Source organism: Xiphophorus maculatus, chromosome 9 (genome assembly GCF_002775205.1).
Source record: "Xiphophorus maculatus strain JP 163 A chromosome 9, X_maculatus-5.0-male, whole genome shotgun sequence".
NCBI lineage: Eukaryota > Metazoa > Chordata > Actinopteri > Cyprinodontiformes > Poeciliidae > Xiphophorus > Xiphophorus maculatus.
In genome coordinates this window covers 21,360,282-21,386,749 of record NC_036451.1, presented here as the reverse complement: position 1 = coordinate 21,386,749, position 26,468 = coordinate 21,360,282, and the positions used below count along the sequence as shown (strand labels likewise).

Below are 26,468 nucleotides of genomic sequence, written 5' to 3'. Positions count from 1 at the left end.
GTCAAACAAACTGAACAAAGTTTAAGTTTAACACCAACCGTAAACTGGTTTATAATAATAATAATAATAAAAAAAGAGCTACCCAACAAAAGACAAAGATGAATTTAAAAAAATACTGGCTGAGCTGAGCAGCTTGGCACAAAATACCCCCAAAATACTTAAAATAAACTAAACAATACAGACATCTAGTTAGACACCAAACAGAACTTCAAGTCAATGATTCAATGCACCGATAAAAACTGATGCATAAATTGATTTAAACTGATTCAGAGAAACTGGCCGTTCTGTGCTCCTCTTGACAGAAATGCTCTTAGTTGTTGCCCAATCAGCACTTCCTGTCTGCGGTCATGTTGCACACCATTGCACATCTTGCAATGCCCACCCTCTGCACGAGGATGAGAAAAAAAGGCATTTAACAAAGTTGGACAATCAAAACATAACTGCACGTAAGAATAAAAGTAACAGTGTCATGTTTGTGAATATCAACAAAATAGCTACTAACATGTAATGTGTATATTGACATTCACCTGCAGGTGCCCTAACGTGAAGCATGGTGGTGGCTGTGTCATTATGTGGGTTTTTGTTCTTATCAGGGAAAAGGAAGCTGGCAGAGTTGATAAGAAGATGAATGAATTTCAAAACAGGACAAACCTGAGGGGAAAAAAAACGCAGGTTTATTTGTGAAAGTTGTAAGAATACATATATTCTTATTAAATATATGCGTGTATATTCTTTTGTTTCACTAATTATGTGCTGCTTCGTGTTGGTTTTTGTGATAGACATAAATTTGGATTTATGTCTATCACATAAATCCAAATTCAATATATAAAAGTCCATTGCTTCGTCATTACAAGATTTCATATGGCACAAATGCGTTTGCCAGGAACTTCTTATGATATGATAATTCATCAAATGTGCCGTGTAAGACTAAATATCTGTCTTCAAAAAAAAAAAAAAAAAAAAAAATTGGGTAATGTCATTCTCTCCAGGTAACGAACTTCATTGTCATTTATTCTGCTATATTTGTGTCATCAGTCATCAAGACCACAGCTACCTGCAGCCAAAGAGTGGAAGACGGTGGGAAACACATTGACTGAGAAACGCGTTTGCTGATTCAGAGATTCGTTTTATTACACTCGCCTGCTTATAATAACTGGAGCAGCAGCCTGCTGGTTAGACCCCAAAACCCAACCCTCCCACCTCACCGGTTCCGTGCTGCTGCCGCTAGTGTTGCTGCGAGCGTCTGTTTCGGCATGACGCTTCTGGGAAACAGGCACATCAGCTTGCAGGCTACTGGCAGTCTGTGAAGTTTATGGTTAAGCTTGACGTAATTGCCCTTTAACTTGGGAGCTGCGTCTGCACGCTGCGAGCTGGGTTTCCCTGCGGCTGCTTCGGCCTGGAGAAACGAAAGAAAACGTTTGCAGCACCGTTCTGACGCTCACCTCGCTGTGGAAACCCTGGAGGCTTTTGTGTGCAGATAACAGGTAGACCTCACAAGAGAACAGTTTCTCTTCACTTGACATGAGCTGTGGTTTGCCTCCATTTGCAGCGTGGCGTGAAGTTTCAGTATGCCTGCCTTCTTTCTTCACAGATGCTGCACAAAATATCAGCTGCAGGGACTTCTCGCTTATCTCTTCATCTAAAATCAAGAGATTTTTAGCCAAATCACCCAAGGGGCTTTGAAAAGACCTCAAAACATGCCGCCAGCATGTCTTTTCTTCTTTTTTCTTTTTAATGCCAGGTAGTCTTGCAAGTGGAAGGTGTTGCACCCGCAACTTTAGCCGCATTGCACTTGCTCAACATCCAACGAAACAAACCCAAACTGGTGTGAAAGCCACAGCAGCAGCACTGGGTATCAGTCAGGTAGAAGGAAGCCTGGCTCATGTGCTCCTTCCGGTAAACCAGGGGTGTCAAACTCCAGTCCTCAAGGGCCGGTGTCCTGCAACCTTCAGATGTGCCTCTGCTGCACCACACCTGAATAGAATAATTAGGCCATTAGCAAGGCTCTGGAGAACTTATGTACACAAGGAGGAGGTAATTAAGCCATTTCATTCTAGTGTTTTGTACTTGAGACACATCTAAAAACTGCAGGATGCCGGCCCTTGAGGACTGGAGTTTGACACCTGTGCTGCAAGCTGTCTCAGAGGAACGGGCCGGCGTTGTTGTGCTTCATTTGTTTCAGCGAGTGTCTCTACGAGTCTTTCTGAAGCAGACAACGCGCAAGCCAATGCTTGGAGCGTGTTCCTTTTCATGTGGCAGCCGCTTCTTCCCACAGAGAACATGCGGTGTGCTTTTGAAACTGCTGCATCACTGTTTACCAACACGCAGGGCCACCCATCCACCCTGACACAGATAAAGAATGCATCAGAAAACACACTTAATTGTGCCGGGGTCCGATTCGGTGAGAAGGGGGTCAGTTATTTTTGTGTTTGACTGAAAAACGGCTCCCGACGAGCGATGTTGCTCAATCTTTCCTTTCGTGGAATTTGTGAAAAGGTCTCTTTATGCAGAAGAGGAGAGCGCGGTTAGTGAGGTATGGGTCAGCTAGACCTCAAATTTCCTTTGCAGGCAGGTGCAGCTAATCTACATGACTACACAGAGAAAAGTTTGCACATAGAACCCAAGTCAACTGGTTATGTTGAGAAAGATTAGGGAGCAAAACCAAACAGATCAGATTGTGTAACTAATCAGAGTGACTGCTTCTTAGTTGAGGAACTTTAGTTTAGTGTTGAACTCTAAAGGGGAGGCGTAGGAGGCAGTGGGTGGTGAATGCTCTGACAGCTTCTTGGGTTCGACGTGAAAAGGGTTTCTCAGACACAAGTCCACACCTCCTTCAGTTCAGAGCAGTCAGACTCGCAGACAACTCGTCCTCCCAGTAGGGTCCTGCACCATGAGCCGTGACCAGAGGTACCCGTTCCCTCAGGTGTTCCTGGTGGACGAGGGCGGAGGTCAGCGCTCGCCGGCGACGCCGCCGAACCTCATCCCCTGCTGGTCGTTCCCTCAGGCCCGGGAGACCGTGAGGAGCCACAGCAAGAGCCGAGGCTGCATGGGGGTCAGCTGCAGCGTGGCCATGATAGTGCTGATGTTGTTCCTGCTGGTGTTCGCCGCCCTGGGCTTTGAAGCCTGGCAGATCCTGAGACTCCAGGAAAAACTCAAAGATGTGGAGAAGGTAAGGACTGACACACACACACGCCCACACACACACACACAAAGTAAATTGCAGAATTTTGTATTTTTTAAAAATGGGATTTTGCATTGTGTAGAATATTTTCTTGAAGCTCTTCTTGTTGAAAAGGAACAAATATGTTTTCCAAGTCTTGTGTGTTTGTGAGCACGGTTCAGTAGCAAGACCTGAAAGTATCTTTACATATGGAGGTGGTGTCAGGGAGGCGTCAGGTGGGAGAATGGAACCAAGGCTGGAAAGTTTGGGCAGACCTGCAAAGTTTAATAATTAATTTGAAACCGTTTAAAATTAAAATAGCTTCACTTGTGAACTCTGACATTTAAAATGCAAGCCAGAGCCTCTTGATGTTCCACTGTGGTCACCCGTCCATTCAGACAGGATATCCTCTATCTCACATGTGCCGCGGCAGAGCTTTCAGCCTCAGAGACAAACTAAGATGCACTTCTCCTGTGTGATGTGGTATTGACTTTCTGTTTCTTTTATTTCCCTCAAGGTTGAACATGACCTCGTGACTGAGTTTCATGCACCCCAGAAGCAAATTGGTATGCGAACATTGTGTTCTCTGCACACGTAGCCGTCCTTTATGTTGAAAATGTTCTTGATGGTGAACAAAAACAGTTGATGTGGGCTAATCTGACGGCCATTTCAGGTCTCTATAACCCCGACTCAAACGGAGAAGAGAAAACGAAGAAACCTGCGGCTCATGTTCTCGGTGAGGTTCCTATTAACCCATGGACGAATCGTTGATTTTCTTAAGTCCACCTTGCTTAATGGAATCGTCTCTTTGCAGGGCGCATTGTGCATCAACCGTCCCAAATGACTTTGCGATGGGAACCGAAAGCAGGCCAGGCCTTCACGTCCGGGGAGGTCGCTTACAAAATCGAAGACGGCGCCCTGCAGGTCAACGAGTCGGGGCTCTACCACGTCTACTCTCGAGTGGAGCTGATCTTCAAGAACTGCCAGCCCACGTCCTCGTTCGATCACGTCGTGTTTGTGAGGCGAGCAGGACAGTCCAAACTCCTGACTCTGATGGAAGCCCACAGGTCGGGTTTCTGCGTCCAGAAACCCAACGGCCCGTGGACTGCAGAGAACTACCTCGGCGGCGGCCTGCAGCTGATGAAGTTCGACAGGGTTTACGTGAACGTGTCGCACCCGACCTATCTCAGCCACTCACATTATGGCAACTTCTTCGGTCTGTACAAGATCTGAAGAGTTTCGATTGTTTCAGCTCTGTTTCATTGTGCCGTAGTTTTGTTCTGAATCAGGAGGAAAGCTTACTCATAACTTCCACAAAGAGATCCTTTGATTGTATTTTTTTTCTTATCTGTTATACCTGGACTAAATATATTCTGTTTTGCAATATAGAAACCCAAAGATGGCGGTGCACTTTTTTTGTTCATTGGCAGCTCAAAGCAAAACAGCACAGAGAAATAAACAGCATTTTTACACCTCAGTTTTTTGCTTTCATGAAAAATGTCGAGTTAGTTGACACTAAGATGCTGATTTAGTTGTAGCATTTTCAGTATTTATTTTTGTATGTATGCCTGTGATGTAGGATGGGTGTTTTATTTTCTTTAAATAATAATAATAATAAATAAAGGAATTTATTAAGCAGATTTCTGTGTGTTGAAGCAAAAATAAAATGATGAATGTTTTTTGTGAAACTGTGTTTCATAATTGAGTATAGTCTGCCTTGGGAGGAACACCCACGCTAGTTTTGATTATGACCACTGGAAAGTATTTGCATAATTCTGCTGATTGTAAACTTCACTAGATTCCTCTAAGACAGAGAGGCAGCAATGTCAGACTCAAACATTTTTCCATGTGAATTTGTAATTAAATGACTTATTCATAGACTTCCAAGAGAAATATGCATGTTTCTTCTTCTGACTAGCCTCGTTCTTTTTTTTTCTTTCTCAGTTTTAATCCCTTCGTTGCAGAGTTTGCTTCTTGTACACCACAAAGTCGGGCGAGTGGAGTGCGAAAATGTGCAGCCTGGCTAACAGAACAAGGGGTTATAGCAGTAGCAGTGTTGACTTGCTTCCTTCCTGTGTGAACATCAAGAGGGTCTTGCATGTCTGCAGGCTGATTTTCTTTTGTGAAAGGTTTCGTGCTTTTTCTCACCCATGTGGTTGGCCTTCTTTAGAAGTTGGCCTCTGGAGCCGAGATCAGAAGAGCTGAAAAATGTGCTGGCGATAACTAGGAAGATAAAAAAAAAAAACCTTCAAATTTTTTGAGAAGAAAAGTTTGTGTTTTATTTTTGCGGGTTCAGTCACATGTACCACATTCTGGCCTCTTGCTTTCAGATCAGCTTTTACGTCAGTGGCTGCAAATCAGAAGCTGGTTGATTTGTCGCTCTGCCTTCCACTAAATTGACATCTACAAAATGAAGGTTTCACAAGTTTTGAGTTAGCTTCTTCTTTTCTTTTTTTTCTTTTTTTTTTTTACCAAAACCACACATCTGAAGTTGTTCCGGTTTTTACTCAGCAGCATAATTCAGATAGTCTTGCCCGGCTTCCAGACTCTGCAATCAGCACACGTGTGGTTGCATTTCTTTCCAGTATTCACTAAATTCATATCGCAATGCCGCTTGTGAAAGCGCTGCCTTTAAACATGTGCCTCCATCTTGGTTAAAGCACATCTAGTCGAGCCGGCAGCACAGCTGCAGCTCTTTCTGTGCACAAAATCCTTTTCTGTTAATCAGCTGGATGCAGACAGGTCCAAATCACATCAAACTTCTTTCAATGCGAGCAGCACAGATTGAAATAAAAATGTGCCGCCTACAAGTTTGCTACTTAGATGTTTTAGAATATTTCCTCTTTTGAAGAAACCGCGGAGAAATATAGAATACAAAGAAAATCTTTAGGTTACTTTAAATAGCTTTCAACAGAACATCGGTTACAATTTGAGGTTTTGCCAACTAACTTCACACAAAATGGAAGAAAACTTTCCTCTGAAGACAAAAATAATTACAAATAGATAATTTACTGTGGCTCTCAAAGCCTTTGTTAAAATTCCATACTTTAGAAACTGAAACTTTTGAAAACAGTGAATTATTTCCAAACTTGCTGAATCTTTCATGTGACATTTGTATATAATAAGCTACTTATATTGAGGGTATAGTGAAGCCATTGGTCATGATGACACGGAGAGAAGACAGCTTCAGGGTTAACAATTCAGAAACAAATCAGTTTGGAGGAAATGTGTGAACCATGTTGCAATAACCTGGTTATATAACTGTGCACGCTAACACTTTGGTGAAACACTTTTGGATTTAGTTTCAGCATTCAGTCTTGCACTTACCATCACTTACGACGAATCTGATTAACCTAGAGTAAAAGTCAATTGAGGGACTACTGCTCATTTTTATTTTTTTGTAGAATGATCACAACGGATCGCCACAAAGGATCAAAGTAAACTTGTATAAAGGTATCAGTCAGAGGAAGGCACTATTAAAATGGGACTAGATATTTAATCTTATATACATTATATAAGATTGTCTGGAATTCAATCAAACAAAGATTTTCAGTTTTAGTTCAGCTAGCACTATCAGATTTATTTCCGTATTTGCTAAATTAGGTAATTGTATTACTGATTTTAATTCCTTTATTAAAATTCTGAAGTTTACAAAGAGAAATATTATCATGGCTTTAAAGAGAAGAAATCTATGGAGCTCCACCAGAAGTCTGGCCCGTCCCCGGAAATAATTTGTATCTCACCTGGAGGAGTCGTTGTTATATGTAAAGTATTTTTGGTCTAGTTTCTAGTCCAAATATATTAGTACATTTGGAAAAAGACTGAACTAACTTCCAATAAAAGACATATGAGCTTGTTTTGAGTCAATAATTGCTTAATATTAATGAAAAAATATTAGTTCCACTGGCAGATTATTACATAGGAAAAATGTCTTGTTATAAGTGAAATAATCTGCCAGTGGAACTAGTACTGTTTTATCAATATTGAGGAAGTATTGCCTAAAAATAAGCTCCTATATATTGCAAAAAAATTTACTTGTAAGTTAGTTTGTCGTATTTTAATTGTACTAAGATATTTACTCTAAAAACTAGATCAAAGATACAGTCTACAAACAGCTTGGAAAAGTTCATCGTGCCATTCAGGAAGGATACGGGTGAAATGTGTATATCAAACTCAGAACAAGAGCAGATTTTGTGAAGATGTCGGCCTAAACAAGTGAAAGAATGTCACAATTTACCATGAAACAACTCCGATACCAACAAGGGCCGAAAGGTCAAACTTGAGTGACAATCTCTGGCCACACAAGTTTGAGACTTCAGAGTTAAGTAGCTAAAATAAAATACTTCCAACCCAACTAAGACTTGTGCCCTAAAGACTAGAGACTCGACTTGAACACCTGGTGTGAGAATCGAGTCTCAACAGTTTTTATGTCGTGTAATGAAGAGTGAAAGGAAGCCGGGATGCGAGCTACATGTTTTCACTGTGATGGATAAGCGCGACTGTCAGCCATTGACAGTGGTGGATTATGGGACGTTGCTGCCTCACAACAACCTGCTCTTGTCGGCATCCTAATGCCGGGATAGAGATGCACCAGATTTGATGAGAAATTTCAGTTTCAACTTGACTCTTGAATTGGGGCAAAAAACTTGAGACTTGGAATAAATGACTTGTGTACATTTCTGCTGCTCGTGACGATCAAAGAACAAGACTGAAGCTTGCAAACCAAGAAACACCATGCCAGCTGTGAAGTACGAGGGTGGCAGCATCATGTCTGGGGGTGGATATCGTAGGAGGGACTGGTGACCTTTGATCAGCAATAATTCCATATTGTATGGAAATATTGTAGCAACAACTCAGATATCAGCCAGTGAGTTAAACATTTGTCCCAAATGGGTTTTCCAAATGAAAAATGTTCATGTTGTTGGTTTGGGTAAATCCTGAGCGAAAAAGAGAGAGAGAAACTTCCGGTGTCTACTAGAGGCTGAGTTTTTATCTTTATATTCCACAGGGAGTTCAACAGATTCAAAAGAACAAAGCAGTGGATTTACACCAAGGAAATTAAGGTTTTGGGAAAGCTAGACATAAATCTGACTGAAAAATTTATAGAGAGAGGGTGTCCAAAGTGTGGTCCGAGGGCCATTTGAGGCCCTGTTATTGGCTTCATGTGGCCCCACATCACAATCCTGCAATGGAGCAAATCTGGCCTGGTGATGTGCAAAACAAAAACATTCAACCCACAAAAACTAGTGTATGTTTTGGATCTACAATATTTTATGAATCACTTTTTCACAAACATCTGAACATTTTGTTCATTTCAATATTTTTAAAAAATCATGAAATATTGAAATAATAAAGTGAAAAAGAAATGAAAACGGTACAATGAATTTGTTTAACTTTTTTTTCCTTTTTAAAATATATTTTTGGGCTCTGCAGGTGTCTTTAACTTCATCATTTTCTCCCTCACGGCCAAAAAGTTTGAACTGCTGTCGTCACATAGAAATGAAACTATTATCCATCTACCATGAGAATACCCCAAAGACTCCAAGGCTCAATTCTGAAAGAAAATCAAAAGATGTTTCAACAAAGTGTTTTTTTTAAGCTGTGATCAAAGATTTTGCACCATTTTTTATTATCTATATTTTTTATAGAGATCTTTCTCTACAACAGATTTGTTTGCAGTTTAATATTTGCAGTGTGTCTGTGAGGACAATAAACTGCAGATTCAACTGCAGTTCAAATAATGATTTATTTGGGATCATTGGACTAAAGACTTTGAACTCTGACTACCTCGCTGTTATCACAAAGATATCAAGGGCTTGTCCTACCAAATACTGAAATGATTAACCAATCATCACTTACAAATATCTACTTACAAATGACCAATAAGCAACTAAATGCCTTTCCTGTTGATTAATCACCGTGTTCTGGAGACACTAAACAACATATTCCCATTGGTAAAAGTGAAAGGCCAAAGTTTTACAAAACACAAACAAAACAAAAGCTGTTGGATAAAAGCTATATTGGTAGAAAAGGTGAGTTAAATTTTACAGTTAGAAGCAGTCCATTCCTGTATAAATTGAATACTACACCGGATTACGCCAAATGTATCACACAGATGTGTTTCTATGGCCACCGCACAACTCCTGTCTTCCCCTAATACCTTTCTTTTCAATTCTGACGCTATCTTCTGCCCTCTGGTGAAAGATTCAGGTACTGCAGGCAATAAGGACGCGTTGGATCCCGGAGTAGATTGCAGTGTTTTCACAGAATAAAGTCATCAGAGGTTATTAGAATGGTAACAGGTAGTGAAATGTAAAGGCAACAGAATGTTCTTCAAGCTGAGTGTGTAACAGAGGTGAGCAACACAGAGTAACTTAATATATAATTTATTTATGTTTAGAACGTGCACCAAGTGGGACAATTTTAGTAATCGGGCATACTTTAGGGGCCAGTGCAATGCATTTATACGATATTATTCAAAATTAATATCCATAAATGTATAGTTTAGTGTAGGGTTGAATACTGAAAGTACAGGTAAGCATGAGATTTGGGAACATTCAGCTTTGGGACGTTGTGGCAGACACTGGTGTAGGAAGAAATGGTGACAGGCTGCATATCACCAAAACATGAAAAATGTCTCTCTAGCCCCATCTACTGGATGAGTGAATTAATTTGACACACCAGACAGAGAGACCAACGAAGGGAGTTTTTTTTCTTTATAAATTATACATAAAGTGTGCTTTTTAATTCAGACCAATAATTTACACAAAACAGCAGTTTAACACTTGTTTAATACACTATTGGTGACAAATAATACAGTAGGTTTTGTTCAGAAATAGTCACTTTAACACATTTCTTTTTAAAAAATAAAATATTTTATTAATATAACTTAAAGATGCACGTTTGTATCCAAAGGTTTAAGTTAAAGCAAGCAAATATAAAGTATACATTTAGTTTCTAATCCATCTGCCTTTTGTTGTTGTTGCCGGTGCCATCTTCTTTGCTGCTGTGTGTTGGGGAAGCAACATCAGAGCCAGCGACTCTAATAGACTAGACAAAATCATCAGGAAAGCTGGCTCTGTACTGGGACTAAGGCTGGAGTCCCTGGAAACTGTGGTGGAGAGGAGGACACTGAAGAAGGTTCTGTCCATTATGGACAATAAACAGCCCCCTCTCCACCACATAGTGGACAGACAGCGGAGCACCTTCTCACATAGACTGCTCCAGCTCCGCTGTCGTAGGGACAGATACAGGAAATCCTTCCTGCCACATGCCATCTCACTGTACAATAAAAGCTAAATCATTGTTCTGCACTAATCAGTCCAATTTTGCACAACTGCACTGTGGCACACTTGCTGTACATATATTTACATATACATATCTGCATTTTTGAATCTTTGCAAAGACTGCTCTTAAGTTGCTTTTTATATTAACAGCATTTTATATTTTTACAATTTATAGCATTTTATATTTTATTTTTTATTTTATCTACAACTACTACTCAGTGGTAGTTGTTGTTGTGTCTTGTCTCTATGCTGTAACTGCGAAGTAATTTCCCTGCTGGGATGAATAAAGTACTTCTATTCTATTCTATTCTATTCTATTCTATTCTATTCTATTCTATTCTATTCTATTGCATGAACATTGCCTGTCTTTATTGACTGGCGCAAGCTGCAGGACAGGTCTGGAAGTGCCAGTGGGAGATTTCCAGAACTGAAAGAAATCTTTACTGAAAACTTTGTGCTGACCTTCCTCTTTCTTGTTTTCCTCTAAGAAAGAGGAAAACAAAAGCCCCACATGGCTGCACTGCTTCTGCAAAAAGGCCTCAGAAGCCACTCGGGAGGCGGTGGTGCAGGGCTGATGCATGCACATCAGTCTGCACCACGAGTCTAGAGAAAGAAGGAAGAGAGCAAAGTCACATCCAAATTACCCAGAGGGGTTTCTGAAACAAGCTCTGTGCAAACAGTCACTATCGAGCCACGATTATCAGATATCATCAGAGCATTAAAAGATACAGCCAAGAAGCAGCGTACAGGTAAGCATGAAATTTGGGAACATTCAGCTTTGGGACGTTGTGGCAGACACTGGTTGTTGGAAGAAATGGTGACAGGCTGCATATCACCAAAACATGAAAACAGTGCTGTCAATTCAAGAACGCTAAACTGCACAGAAAGGTTTTCAAAAACAGCAACTTAAGGAAAATTAGAACTTATAAGATGAAGCATCTTGGGAAACAAATAAAAGCTTTGAACTTTGCAAAAAGAAAAAAACAACACAACGCCTTTAAAAGGCACAACTCCGAGTAAAAAAAAAAAAAAAGCTTCTGCAGCCTACAGCATTGCCTTGTATCCATTGCTGCTACTATTAGTTACTGTTAGCTCTGTAGTTATCCTGGTTTTGTAAAGATGAACCAACTTCACCACCCATGTCAATCGCTACTCTGGCGCCCTCTGCTGGTGTCATCAAGAGACAGAACCATAGTTGTAGTTTTTAGGACAATTTTAAAAATTGTTCATTTTTATCAAACCACTACAAACAGTTAGCACGATCGCCACATGTGTTTTGCAAAAATGGAACAGTTTTGTAAAATTTTCAAGAATTGTTTTTATGAAAACGGTACTTGTTCAGAAGGTGAATCACTTTTAGAACACACACACACACAAACGCACACACGCCCCCCCTACACACACACACACACACACACACACACACACACACACACACACACACACACACACACACACACACACACACACACACACACACACACACACACACACACACACACACTGATGTACCAAACCCTTGAAGCATGTTATCATCATATTATGTTATCCCTTCAACTTTCTTAATTGTTGCTGTAAATTATGTAAACAGAGGAAGTCCAACAAGAAAAGCTACAGATCGCTCAAAACATTCATTGTTTTAATGAACTTCAATCAGACTACAAGGAAGTCAGAGCAGAGTGCCATCAATCTAGTTTTCTTTCTGCTGTTTAGAAGACATTTGCTTTGGCAAAACATAAAAGCTCTTTATCAAATTTCTGATGTATGCAACGTACAATGATCCAGTGAAGCAAACGCCAGAGATGTTTCACTCTGAATTTCCGCCTCTACGTGAAACTCTTAGTAAAGTTTCTTTATTTGCTCCTGATGCAAGTCTGATGAAGCCAATGCTCAGTGCAGTCTTCCTTCACATCACTCAATGAGTTTTTACATGGTTGACAAGTGTTACATAGATTATTTGGGATAATGTTGTTGCTCTTGCTCTCTTACGTCTCTTCCTTCCGCCTCTCATTTTCTTTCTTCTTTTTTTTAAATCTCCATTTGTTGTTGAAAAATATTTGGCACTGTTAAGGGTGACAAAATTGAATGAATAAATATGCAGTCAGAAAATTAAATGTCCCATGCATTTACATGTATGTATTTCATGGCATATTTCATAATTTTGTGATATATTTAATAATTTATTGATGCTTTAGATAATTTAATATTATATTAAATTATTCTATTCTTTCATTATAATATTAATGATATTTTTAGTATTTTTTTGTGATACATTTAATAAATAATGGGAGATTTACACGTATGTATTTTATTGCACATTTATTTGTTTAATTTTGTCACTCTTAGCCTTCCATAGAAACAGATTACCCCACTTGCTGACATTTTTATGCATCTTCCACCTGACTGGTGTGTTTTAAATGATGTTCTGAAGCTGCTGGGTGTGTTGGCTGGTTCATCTGGTCATCAGAAAAGCGAGTTCTGAAAAGACAGACGTTGATTTTGTGATCGTAGTTCTGCAAACGCGGCTGCTATTTCAATATGAGGATGATTAAAACAATCTCACATTTTAAAGCGTATTCCACAAACTGCATTGTTAAAATGATGACCTTTCCAAGAACACATATTTATTTAGCAGGGTTTTTTTTTTCCTTCTTTTATTTGCAGTTTTTATCAGCCAAACTGGTTGAAACTGTCTCCAGTGAAAAAGATACCCAGAAGTCAGGATTTTATTTTCAGCATTAGGATTGATGAATGCTGCTCAGGTCAGTGAGCTTAGCTTCCTCTGTGTGTTTTTGTGATACTTAAAACTATTTTTGATGAGTTAAAACTGTTCAATGATTTTTCTTTCTTTAGTTATTTCTCCTTAGCGAATTCGTTTCTCGTTTGTTGGACAGATGGTGAAGATAGTGGCTCAGTAATAAAATAGTTGGTTCTGACATTTCAGAACATGTCTTACCCAGTTTTAGTGTTTTGCACTGCATCCATTACTTCATGGTGCAATGAAGTAATGTTACATTTTGTTACATTACCAAGAGTCTTATTCAACACTTCCTAAGTACCATTTGACTATTTTTACTGTTGCATGTAGGCCTGTCACCACAACATTTTGCTGGACAATTTGTCCCAGAACTTATTGTGATAAACGATAATATTGCTGTTTTACAATAATATCACTCTTATTTTGTATAGTAATATACATTACTATTATATTTTCAAGTAATATAATGCTAATGATGGCATAAAAACGCATGAACACATTCTCAAAGATCAATACACATTAAATTCTAAAGAGCATTGAAAGACTGGAGCTGGAAGACATTTGAAATATCCAAAATAAAACAACAAATAAAATGAATTATGAAGTCTGCGTAAACAAAATTATCTTCCAAAAAAAGGGATAGTTGAGACCAAAGCACCAGACTCACCACTTTCATCATTCGGTTTTTGGTAAAACGAGAAAGAAGAGAGGAAAAACAATAACGTAAGCAAATTAAAATTATTGAGTTCTTTTAATTTGTCATGCGATTCATTGATTTATTGTGACAGTTGCATATTAATTTTATTTAATAGAATATAACCAAAACCCTAGTTACTTCTACATGTATATGTTAAAAAGTATATAAAAGCATAAAAATGGTGAAAATACCTTATATCAGTATTATGTTATGAACTTTGGTGTTTGGGTTCCACTGTGTTGCCGCACTGGGGGCAAGCAGAGGGCAAGAGGAGTCGAGGGGTGTGTGTTTATAGTTATGTGCCTGTGTGTGTGTGTGCATGTGTGTGTTTTTAAGTGGGTCTGTGAACACTGCCCCACAGTCATTCACAGTGACGGTGGGTAGCCAGTTCACATTGCCAGGCCCAAGCCTCCAGAGGACCTTAAGTGAAATTTGGTTTCGAGGCCCTATGTTTCTGTTAATAATGTGGATCGCTGCAATCAACAGTCAGACGATTTGATCATTTGCCACCTGCTATAAACTCATTGCGTCTCTGACAGTGCTGTTTACATTATATACATACATGAAAGTAGTAAAAGCGGCAAATAAAAGAACTAGAAGGAACTGGACTTAAGATGGAATACTTACACACATGTTCATGACATACCTTGATTAGATTCATTTGTCTTAGGTGTAATTCGAATACAAATTAAATTCATATGAGGGTGAGTCTTTCTTACCTGAGAACGGGAAACAGTACTGAGCTGATTTTGAGTCTTCAAATAATTTCATCAGTGCTCCTGGAGAAGTTTCATAACTTATAAGTTACATAAATTATAAGTTAATATACAAATGATGTTTGTTTTAGCACCTTGATATATTAATGCAGTAGCCTTGTAGCCTGAAACATTTTGCTAGGCAATCAGGCACGTGCAGGGGGGGGCGAAGGGGGCTTGAGCCCCTGCCCTTTGTATCCTTGATGCCCCTAGTGCCCTTTTTGAGGGTTTTTTTTTTCAAAGAATTTTTATTTTTATTTGTAATTTTTAATCTGTATTTGAGAAGGCCGGTTTGTGCCCCTCAGCAATAATATTTAGCTAAATATAATAATTTAGTAAAAATAAACTAGTCTGGCTGCCCTCAGTCTAATAATGACTCTCAGAGCCTCCATGTTGTTCAGACTCCGGATCCATGGTGAGGAGGAGGAGGATCTGTGTCCTCTAACTATCAAATTATGGGCAAGAATATTTTTTCATAGACTGGTTTGTGAATAAAAACGTGGGTCTGATCTTGACGTTAGAAAAACTGTTTCTATTTATATTTTCATAATCGTCCTCGCTATAGCGAGACAAAACCTGCCTCGCCACTAAACACAGAAATGCTTCAGCTGCAGAGAAACTTCTGACTTTAACTTGATCATTCTGCTAAAGGCCCGGTTCACTACAGGCAGCTTGAGTCGGTCCACCGACAGATATAAAGAATATTTGTCTTTATATCAGACATCCTTATATAAGACACGGTCACCGCGAGTCGCAACGCAGCTCAAAGCCCCGGTACCACCTGGTACCACCCGGTACCACCTGCTGACTGTTCGCTCTGCTTCTCCTTAACGTTTCTACCAGGCGGGTTAAAGCCTCTGCTGACGGGATCTGGGCTGGAGGTTCGCGGCTGTAAATAGAAGTTATTACAGAACCTCAAGTGTTAAAGGAAGATTCGGCCCATTTAGAGTTCACAAAATAAACATCAGAGAGTTTACAAAGTAAACTTCCTAATTAAATCCTAAATGTACTATTTATTTTTCTCAGCTGAATGCATTAAATAAAATGTAATAACATTACTATTCTCTCTAAATGGATGCTACAGGCTTAGATCTATGGTCTGTGTTACAATTAAACCATTTCTAGGGGCCCCTGAATGTCTGGAGGCCCCTGAATGGCCCCTACCAGCAGCTACTGAGTTGTCTTTGCCTTGATATCCCAGTCTTATAATTCTAGGTCTCAGAGGTGCTAACATAAAAAATTATAAAGAGTTCACCCCTTTGAGCGTGTTGGATCTATAAATCAGTCTGCAGCCAGGTTGTTCTAGAGGTTAAATAGATATTATTGGGGCTTCATTAGTAAAATGGCAGCAAATTAGCTTATTTCCTAACTTCATAACCTTTGACCTTCTCTCCTCTGGTCTGTTTAACAGCGACAGTCTCAGATCAGCTCAGCCCTCCAGGACTGTCAGCAGCAGAAACAGAAACTTTATACCTGTTGGGGAAAATATAGATTATATTTGCTTTGCATTTCCCTGCGTGATGGCAATGATACAGTAGGATCCAATTAGATTCTTGATTAATATGGGTTGTTGCTGTGTTGTTGTACGGTGTTTTTGTTCAATGTGCCCCTTTTTTAAATTTGAGCCCCTGCTCTTCCATAGGTTTCTGCACGGCCCTGTAGGCAACGTCAAACATTGAGAAGTTTTAATTATTATTATCAAACATTATGAAGTACAACAATAAAAAATAGAGCCAACCACGAGAATCAACTCTTTTTTTGTATTTGTGTGAAAGCTCAGTTTCACACAAATACAAAGACCCTAGCATAAATGTTTGACTGTTGAACTGACCTGTTCCAGTTTCGCTATCGAGCTAATTGTCTATTAGCGGCTCCACAAATCTTTCAGATAAACATTGCATTACCAAGAGACATGAAAACAAACCTTTATCTTGGCTTCCCCCCCCCCCCCCCCCCCCCCCCCTATTCTTCCTCTTTATTTTCTCTGTCTCTGAAGGTCAAGTCCCTTTTTGCGACGCTGTTTTGCTAACTTTTCTTCCACCTGAGCTTTGGAGGTTTGGATGAGCTCTGCACGGTGAAGCTTAATCTATCGCGGCCACTAGAGGGACCCCAAGAGCAACTTATTTTTTCTTTTTGCCTATAAATAGAATGATGTCTGCATGATCAATTATATATTATTGTAAAAAAAAAAATCCCAATTTTATAATAAAATTGTGTGTTTTTGTTAATATTATCACATAGGAATCATTAATCTATTACTCTAATGGCCCGGGGTCCTAAGCAGCCGCTTAGTTTGCCTTGCTTTGGTCCGGCCCGGCAGATAACAGCAATTGTTCTTCATCAGGCCGACTCCGTTCATTTCCATCTGCCTGAAAGTCTCGCTGATACATCTCAATGGCGAGTCCAAACACCCAAATTTGTGGCCAGTTCCACCAAGCCGAGCTTGAAACTCCTCCAAGGTCGGGTTCAGGAACCGTAGCACGTCTGCGATTCTGTAACAGGATTGAATCCAGTTCGCGATTCTGCTCACACAGCATCTGAAGCTCTATTCTAACAGCGCTGTAAAATCAACACCCATACTCTAAAAACTTTACAGCACTTGATGTTCCACAAAATCCAGGTTATTTTCTCACATTTAGTCCCTCACAGCATGTACTTTTTTAATGCACCAACATAAATGACATGATAATGGCACTACGCTCTAAAATGTACATACTATTTTCTTCTTCAGTTCTCTCATAAAGACTGCTTATGCCAGATCATTGACTTAGCGCTGGATCTATATTACAGAAACATCTGTAGGAGACTCCTTGATGTCCCATTTGTTGCAGTGACAGCAGCTCCATCTGCCTCTTGGGGGGAGGAACATATATTCAAGATTAGTCAAAGCAAAGGCTGTGACAAAAATGAACATTTTGCATTTGTCTCATCTGCTTAAATCCAGGCCTTGGCACTGACAGAGGCCAGTTTTTGGTAAGTAAAACCAAAAACATTCATTTTCAGTTCAAAATGAATGAAAACTGTTTGTACCGCCTGTGGAAACAGAGCCGTTTGTTCGTCCTGACCTTTGTGCTTCATGACTCCTGACCAGAACAGACAATCTCAGTGAACCAGATCTGCCAGTGGGACAGAGTTCAGTTTTTGATCCGTTTTGATTAGAAAAGCAGTGGTTGTGGCGCGTTCACAATGTTTGCACGTTACTTAGACACACAGTTTAGCGTTTCCAAAGAACAGAGCAACGCACCATTTTGGTATCATATTTCTATTTATGTACGTTTATTTACATTTTCAATCAAAACAAATTTAAGAAGACAACTTTGTTAGATTCTCTGAGAGGATTTCAGAAAGCCTTGCACTCTCTAAGAATAATATAGAGTCAGGGTGATCGTCATACAAAAAACATTTGAAAATGCTTTTTAAAGCTCACAAACATAAATAAATAAATTACATTTTGTCATTGTATGTGTATTTTGTAATGGGGGAAACTTATGGTACACCTTCAACCTTTCTACGATGTTAAAATGTGAACACCAGAGGGCGACAAAAATCTCCTAAAACTTGTTGACAGCAGGCATTGAAAGCCAGAACATGTAAGCAGTGTTGTATAAAGTACTGAAATCTCAGAGTCAAGTAAAAGTATAAGTACCTCTCCAAAATATGACTTTGGTAAAAGTTCAAGTCACTGACTGAAATGTTACTTGATCAAGGTCTTTTTATTATTTTTTACATACACCACACACACACACAAAAAACAACAACAACAACAAAAAAAGACTGACGAAATATACAACAAAAAATCCCTCCCAACCCTCCTCTCCTATACCGGATCTACTACCCCAACAAGAATACACCTTTTATTCATACATCAGCCGATATCTGTATCAGCTGACTGAAATGTTACTTGAGTTAAAGTCTTAAAGTATCTGAAACTTCTTGTACTTAAGTATGGAAATTACTGTAAAAATGGATGTACTCAAGTAATGTAATGAAAAGTACAAGTAAAAAGTAAAACAAAGCAAATGCAGTTTGAATGACATTTTTTATATTTTGGTAAACTTGTCAAATACACTTAAAATAATGTACCCAACCAAGTGCAGGCAAAATTAAACCTGCTAATAGATATACCTGCAGGCATCATTTAGTTAAGAAAATTAGGTGCTTTACCTATAGCACAAGGTTAACTTAACCTGCTTTACAACTGAACCAGCTTCTTAGTATACCCTCCAGGACAGAAAATACAAAGTTTTTGTAAGCCTTAAGTTTTCCCTTCAAGTAAGGTCAGTGCTGAAAATGAGAAAAATAAATAGTACAGAAAATGCGGCCAACATGAAGAAAAAGAGCTGTTACGATTACTCTACTTCACAAATCAATGAATCAGTCAATGCTACAGTCAGTAGGTGGTGCACACAACTGGTCATTATGCAAAAGAAAAAAAGAATTGGGAGGGAAATGCAGCTTATTGGCATCTGTAAACCTGGTTTTGAACTTGCATGCCTTTCCTATATTCGTTAAATTTAGTCTAAATTGCTATCGCTATGGCTTCTGTCCCCCCTTGAACAGAGGAGTCTAGGTAGCCTGCTACAGTCAACATTAGGCCTTGAAACTATTTATGCAATGAGACTGCAAAGCATGCAAGACCTTCCACTTTGCAGAGATCCTCTCTTCAGGCAGAAAATAGTTTTTTAAATTACCGCTCATTATCTTTTATCCTTCTCAAGATATTTATTTCTGACCTTCAATTCTAGGACTTCCTGTGGTATTGTGGGATCCAAACCTTACAGTTTAGTCGGGCCTCCAGGAATATCCAATGGCCTTAGCCAAATATGATGACGCTCCTGAATTATTCAAAGCCACCAGTGTTGCCATTTGGCTCCTGTTTATTAGAATCCCAGACTAATTGCATCCATCTGCAGGTACCTGCAATGTGTCACAACTTGGTTTATACAAATGATCAATACTATGTCTCTTCTTTTAAACAAACACAAATGCTGCAGATTTTGGTTTTAGTAGATTTGATTCTTCAAAGCACTTCAAACATGTATATACGGACTTCTACCACAACACACATATATATACATACAGTGCTGCTAAGAGATTAGTGTGGTTGACATCTTGTCACATGGTTACAGGATCTCACACTAAGGGTACTATGCAGGAAGATGCACAGGTGGACACACCTGAGATGCTACAGCCTGTCCTTTTTCCTCTGGACAAAAAAAAGGTTCCCCGCTAAAATCATGTTTTCTTTTTACAGCATATCCATCTATTTCCTCGCCCCCATGAGGATGGGTGCGACTTCCACCGCAAACCAGAATGGCCATTTGCTTACGTATTAGTAACGCGCTAACCAGCGCATCACCAGTGTCCCACATTTTTGTGACTTTGTTCTACAAGGCTACAAGAAAGTTACTTGAAGTTTGTACACTGTTTGGTCCGATTTTCATAATATCAGCCTGATGACAATTTGGAAAATTGGCTATTTGTCCCTGGGCCACACATTTCTCTTACTCCCATACTGAATCTGCAATTAATATAAAGCACCGCTACATTTTCAACATTGTTATTTGAATCCCAGTCAGATGACAGTAGTAGAAACTGCTGGCTTCCACCACCAACACAACCAGCTTCGGTTTGATTGAAATCAAAGTCTCATAAATTTACATTGACTGCAAATGCAAATAAGAAACTTCACAAGGCTTGATCTGATTGATATCAGTCACTTGCAATTTTTCGTGGGTGTGTGCTGATGGCAATAATTTACAAGCAAAAAAAATAATAGGTGACTAATATTCTTACTACTAAACAAGTTCTTCTCCATCTAATTAGGAAAATTGCCTTTCCTCAACCGAACCAGAGCAGAAAAGTCAGGCTCATATTGTCTGTTTTTAAGGCATTCATGTGTGAGAAGCTGGATTCATACGGATATGTTGATCCAAAACATTGTTATATAGATATTTATTTTATATATTTGGCTACTTCTCTGTGACAAAAATACTTTTTTTCAAAACTCTGTGCATCCTTCTTCCAGAAGAGAATCTTTCAGATCATAGGAACCGTCTTCGATGTGATGCAGCTTCAGGAACTCTCCTGTTTTGGTGGAAATCTTGGTGGATGGATTCCTTGTCAGATAATATTAAAACATGTCTGATACAATACAAAAAAAACAACAAACCTTGATACATATTGTGTTTACACACACACACACACACATATTTGGGATGAAGAGTCTCATGTAAGTTTTCACCTGCACATGTACACAACTGGCAGAGAGACAGGAGAGCTTGTAGTTGTACAAGGTCCTAGTTAAAGCAAACTTTTTCTTCTCTGTGTAAAAATGATTAAATAAAATAAAGGCCTAAGTTTGTTTTTCCAAAAGGGATTTTGACAACAACAAAAAAAGACTCAGGCCATTATTTTAGGAAGGTGACGGTCTCTAATTTGCAACATGCTTGCTATCTTTCCAAAGACACATTTTATCTTTTTTTTCCCCTCAGAGTTCCTTTATTTACAGTAAGGATAAGAAAACTGATTCAGTTCAAGCCCTCCTTGAACTGAATCAGTTCAAGGAGTTCCATAGACTCTATGGAAATTAATAGACCGGTGGGACTTGACAAGTGACCCTCAGTATGACTGTACTAAACGAAACCTTAAGCTTTCTGATAATGACACCAAAACTGAGAACTTTAGTTTAGACTTTCTGTTCGCTGGATCAAATGACAGGCCTCATCTGCCATATTGCCCAGTGAGTCATAGGAAAAACTAACGTGTATGAAAGTTTGTTGTTGTGATTTGTGGGCAATGTAATATTACTACCAGTAGCCATGTGACAAACTTTAATTTCAATCTCTCGCGGCTGTTTTGCCTTTTCCACATTTCTAATCTTTACAGCCGGTGGTCATGGTCAGTGGAGCTAAATGCAGGACAATAGCTGAGAAAATCACAGAGAGGCAAATGTTAATACACTGCAAACTTTTCTGAATTTATTTTTTGTAAAAAAATAAATAAAAACCACACATCTTTCCATTTTACATGGATCCACTGGCAACCAAATTGCGCTGAACCTTTTGGCTGCGACAAAGTTACTTTTGCAGGGCTCGCAAAAGCCCTGTTTGCCAAAAACAAACCGACTTGATGATCCGAGCACAGGAAGGTTAACGTTTGTTTCATTTTAAGTATTTATCAGCTACAAATTGCACACAATAAAATGGAAGAGCGACAAGAACGAAAAAATAAGAGCTAGAGCGGTGGAGCTCAAAACAAACGTCAACTTTTGCAGTTTTTCAGATTTGCAGCTCTGTTGGCTCTGAACGCACAAGTCAGTGGATCTTCTCCGTTCTCTGTAACGTAATCTTTTTCCTTCAAGGACAGCGCCATTTATTATCAAGATAACACTCATAGACAGAGTCAGAGAGTGTGTCTCTGAAACTGGGACTTTCTCCCAAATAACAGCAGCAGAGCTCCATCCCATTGCTGCAGGGACTGCACCCTTTTTTCTGACACTTCACCAACAACAACTCGTAGGGGGTCCACCACGTCTCGACTATTTTAGTCAGCACAAAAGCGTTCCTGGAATATACAGTATGCATTAAAATCTACGAATTGCTCATATGCCAATAAAGATGTGCACGACGCTTCAGAAGCTGGATTGAGAAGTTCACAGAGGCGAGCAGGGAGCTGCATGTGGGGGGGATTCCCATCCAACAGCATCAAGCTCTAAAAGCCTGGTTAGGGAGGGCAACACTTACAGCAGTCAGCAGACAACAAAAGCCCACTCATGATACAAGATAAAGCTTCCAGCCTGGTGGGGACGTGGGAGAGCAAGCCCCACCACAGTGGCTGAACCTCGGGGGGATTCCCCTGTCCATATATTGGAAACCTATCTCTCTTTCTCCGTCTTTGACACTCTCTGCCTGACCCCCTTTTTCAGTAGACGTGTTTCATCTTTCTGCCTTTTCATGTCTGCTCCGCTCTTTCAAGGCCAGACTAAGGTGGGATCCTCTCGACTGTTTCTGTTTGTTTCCTCTCTCTCTCTCTCTCTCTGCCACCATATTCTCACCTATTGATTTTCCGCAGAAAGTTGTTAGGTGTTTATCTGGGTTTCTCTCTCCGCTCTCACTTGCTCACTCTCCCTTGGAGTCCCTCTGACACTGATGCATAAATTGGCTTCGTAATGACTCAGCCGCCAGCAGAAACCTGTTCAACTCTGCTCTCTGCAGTCCCCACAGCCATCACACATGGTGTTTTGGCATACCAATAGCAAACAGCGTGGGTGTGTTGTCCAAGAAATGTGCCCATCGTCTCCCTGTGTGAATGAAATGGAAAGTGTGCATTTACCAGAAATGTAGGTTGCAGATCATTAGATTAAATAAATCATTTCTACAAATAACTAAGCATCTTTTTCTTTTTTCTTTTTTCTTTTTTTTTTTTTTTGGTCAATCAGCAGAGGGAGTTGCTGCAAATTGTAAAACATTTTTCATTTCCAACAAAGAATCCTCACCCGCCTTTCACTGAGCAACAAATTTCATTGACACATTCATTCACATCACAATCACAATTTAGGATTATTTTTGTCAGATTTTCCTTGACAGAACAACAATAACAATAACAACAACAACAACAACAACAACAAAAAAGGTGTAGGAAGAGAAAAATGAGGCATGATTTTCAGAAATGTTCTCATTGCATTTGTACTCTGACACCCCCACAATGAAATCCAACAGTTCAAACAAAGAAAATGCAAACCTTCCAAGACATGGCAGTCCACCTAAACCCATAGATTTTCCAAGGAGAGCTTTAATCAATAAAGACAGATAGATGAATAGATACAACCACATGTGCAGACCAGGCCTGTGGTAACTTTGAAGGAGTTGCAGAGATTCACTGCTCAGGTCAGAGAATCCGTCGGCAGATCAGTCGTACACCAATTGTTTGCAACAGCAGAAAAAAACAAAACCTATGAGGAAAGTCATTTAAAAAGTACTGTCTGCAGGTGGAAACTAATGATGGCAAACAGGCAGACTAGATCAAGGAGCTTTGGTCATGTGAAACAGAAATGGAGCTGGAAAAGCACCTTTGTGGTAGGAAACTGTCACTGCACATCACCCTCCACAGCCCATCTCCGTGCCGACATGTTTTAGGTATAGAACAACCCCAGAGGTAGGGTTTGTCTTGGCAGTGGCCGGAAAGGTTAACGGAGTTGCAGGCGAGGTGGGTGGAGACAAGCCTTAAAGTAAATCTGTCAGAGGCTGGAAAAAAATTAAAAACGAGGCTTACGGTAAGAACTGATCCTCAGCCTCAGACCTTTCTGTGGTGGTGGCAGGAATGAAATCATAAGATGTTTTTGCTCCTTAAAAATGGTCTTTTTAAATAGTGAAAAGAAATAGTTTGTATCAGCACACGTGAGCAAGCTTCAAAAAATGATGAGCTCAATGAGGTTCCAGTTTATTTGAACTAAAAAAAAAGAAGTCAAATATCTTTGCACCAAAGTGCAGCCTTGCAGCAGAATAACGTCAAAGTCTCAACACCACATTCAACAGAGACATTTTAGTCAATTAATTAGCAAAACATTCAGTAATTAATTTTTGTAGCCAGTATCACAATCTACGTCCTGCATCTTTAAAGAGGCTGTATTATGTATTTTCCAGGTGCGTAGCATAATCAGGTAACTATGTTAACTTACATTGTTAGAAAAATTCTCTATATATCCAACATGACTTAAGAGAAACTTGATTTCGCAATTGGGCTTCTGTCTCTTTAAGAAGCTCCTACTCGTTCTGACACGCCGCCTTCAAGCCCTTTACTACGTTCTCCGGAAAGTTACACTGGGAAGTAGTTCATATGATGAGCTCAGCAGACATGCAGTTTTCCACCAGGTATTTACTAACTGCTGCTGCCACTAGTCTGGAGGAGCTGAGTGGGTGATTTTCAGAGGGCTCTGTTTTTGTCTCAGGGAATAGACAAATAACATTTTCTAGACCAACAAAATGGAAAAGATTTGAACCTGAAAATTTTGGAAACTGTTCACCTTTATTTTATTAAGGCAAAGTATTTAAGACACTTTTTCAGACCTACGATATTTTTTCTTCTTTTATCAAAATATTGCTGAGAAGGTTAAAAAAAAATATTCACTATAAAATAATTAACGCCAACCTCCCCTCATTGCCTCTGTCCTAGTACAAAAATGCATGAAGACGGAAAAACAGGTCGTCTTATTCCAACCTTGAAGAGTTTTGTGAAAGGAGCTTGTGGCAAGATTTCAACATAGGTGTTTTTCATCCAGTCTGGTTGACCTTGGGTCATTTTGCAAAGGAGAATGGCAAACATTTCCAGTCTTCAGCTGTGCAAAAACTGGTGGAAACTCAACACAACAACACTTTCAGCTGTAATTCCAGTCAAATGTACTTAAACCGTCACAAATGCACAGCACAGTTTCCAATTATTTGCCAAACGTGTTAAAAACTGTCGTTTTCCTTCGACGTCACAATTATTGTCTCTTTGTTTTTGTTGTCGCCTAAAATTTGTGACAAAATCTGATTTTAAACGGGCATGAATGATTTTGTGAGGCATTGATATTTCAGAGCCGGCTCCCAATAAGGTGCTAAAGGTGCAGGATGTTTTCTCACTATTTCACCTTTGATGTTTACACAAGTTCACCTACAGACGGTTGATGGTTTTAAGCTGCTGGAAAAAAACAAATCTAGCAATTCTGCCGTACTTTTGGAAGTTTCTGACTGATTTAGTTTGTATCAAGATGAGTACCCAAAGGCAAGGTGTGGGCAGAGCTACTTGACTGATTATTGGAGTGAATCATCGTGGGGGCAGAAAAAACAAGAGCAACTGCAAAATAAGGGCACTGGGACACCATGAAATCACGAAACAAGCTGAAAATAGACCATTAAAAGCAAAATGATCTGAGAATGAGCCAGGATGTGCAACAACTGACTAAATATTTTGATAGCGATGTAGCATCTCAAACCGAAAAATGTAATTTTATTGTCTCAAACTTTAATCGTTCCCTCTGTGTCACCTCATATTTATAAGTCACAACTTACTCTTTAAACCTTTTTAGACACTCTAAGCAACTTAAAGTATTAATTTTAATTTAAGTGGCTACCTCAGAGGGATTTGTGCTAAAAACTATTTCTTAACAAACACTTCCTTAAATAGGATTTTCTTCGCATTAATATTTCAGTGCAAGAATAACTATTGAAATTAAGAGCTACCAATAAAATTGTCTTTGTCTTTATTCTCAAAATGTCAGTACACGGTGCACAGGGTATGAAAACAAATATTGTTGGGGTTTTTTTGTATTAAAATTGGTCCCATGTTGATGTAAGCTACACAGCAAGAGAGAATCATTAGCAATAAATAGATTGAGTTTGTCTCTAACTTGATGGATTTTTTCTGATGAAAAATGGTTTTACTAGTCTCGACTTTATTGTCATTATGTGTTGAGAAAAAAAAATAAGATTCAGAGTTTAAAGCAAACAGACAAAAAGCATGATGGAAAGTTTAATGTGTAGGAATAGTTAATACATCTGGATTCATGTTTGGATGCGAAAAAATTGGTTTGAGAACTTTGCGCAGAGGTCAATCCAGTGAACTCCTGACACCCTTCAGCATTACTTTTTCTTTTAAATTAAATGCTTCCTTGTATATGTTTCTCTTTTTGCAACGTTTCCAGCATCCATTCATTGTCCAACTTGGAACCTGTAAGTGTCTATAAGCAGCAAAATGTCTGTCTTTGTGCTGAAAAACAGTGAAGCAGCTCTGAAAAGCTGAAGGACATGAAAACTCCTGAGCCTGGAAGCTT

General features: G+C 39.3%; 1 protein-coding gene across 2 annotated transcripts; it reads left to right on the top strand.

Moving 5' to 3' along the window:
* The first annotated feature begins 1,251 nt into the window (after window positions 1–1,251).
* LOC102222747 (tumor necrosis factor ligand superfamily member 6) lies at window positions 1,252–4,843 on the top strand. Of its 2 annotated transcripts, XM_023339288.1 has the most exons (5): window positions 1,252–1,484; window positions 2,924–3,169; window positions 3,678–3,726; window positions 3,834–3,896; window positions 3,975–4,843. In XM_023339288.1, exons 2-5 carry the CDS (start codon window positions 3,047–3,049, stop codon window positions 4,391–4,393), a joined length of 654 nt encoding a protein of 217 aa, XP_023195056.1. In that variant the 5' UTR covers window positions 1,252–1,484; window positions 2,924–3,046; the 3' UTR covers window positions 4,394–4,843. The 2 variants fall into 2 exon arrangements, with proteins under 2 accessions (XP_023195056.1, XP_005795736.1); XM_005795679.2 differs by lacking the exon at window positions 1,252–1,484 and having other exon boundaries at window positions 2,112–3,169.
* The last annotated feature ends 21,625 nt before the right edge of the window (window positions 4,844–26,468 follow it).

What these genes read in the sequence shown, in the direction of transcription:
- LOC102222747 (XM_005795679.2), top strand. Translation starts at nt 2,891, where the DNA reads ATGAGCCGTGACCAGAGGTACCCGTTCCCTCAGGTGTTCCTGGTGGAC. An exon ending in TGCACCCCAGAAGCAAATTG is followed by an intron (nt 3,727 to 3,833) that starts GTATGCGAACAT and finishes CGGCCATTTCAG; the next exon opens with GTCTCTATAACCCCGACTCA. An exon ending in ACCTGCGGCTCATGTTCTCG is followed by an intron (nt 3,897 to 3,974) that starts GTGAGGTTCCTA and finishes GTCTCTTTGCAG; the next exon opens with GGCGCATTGTGCATCAACCG.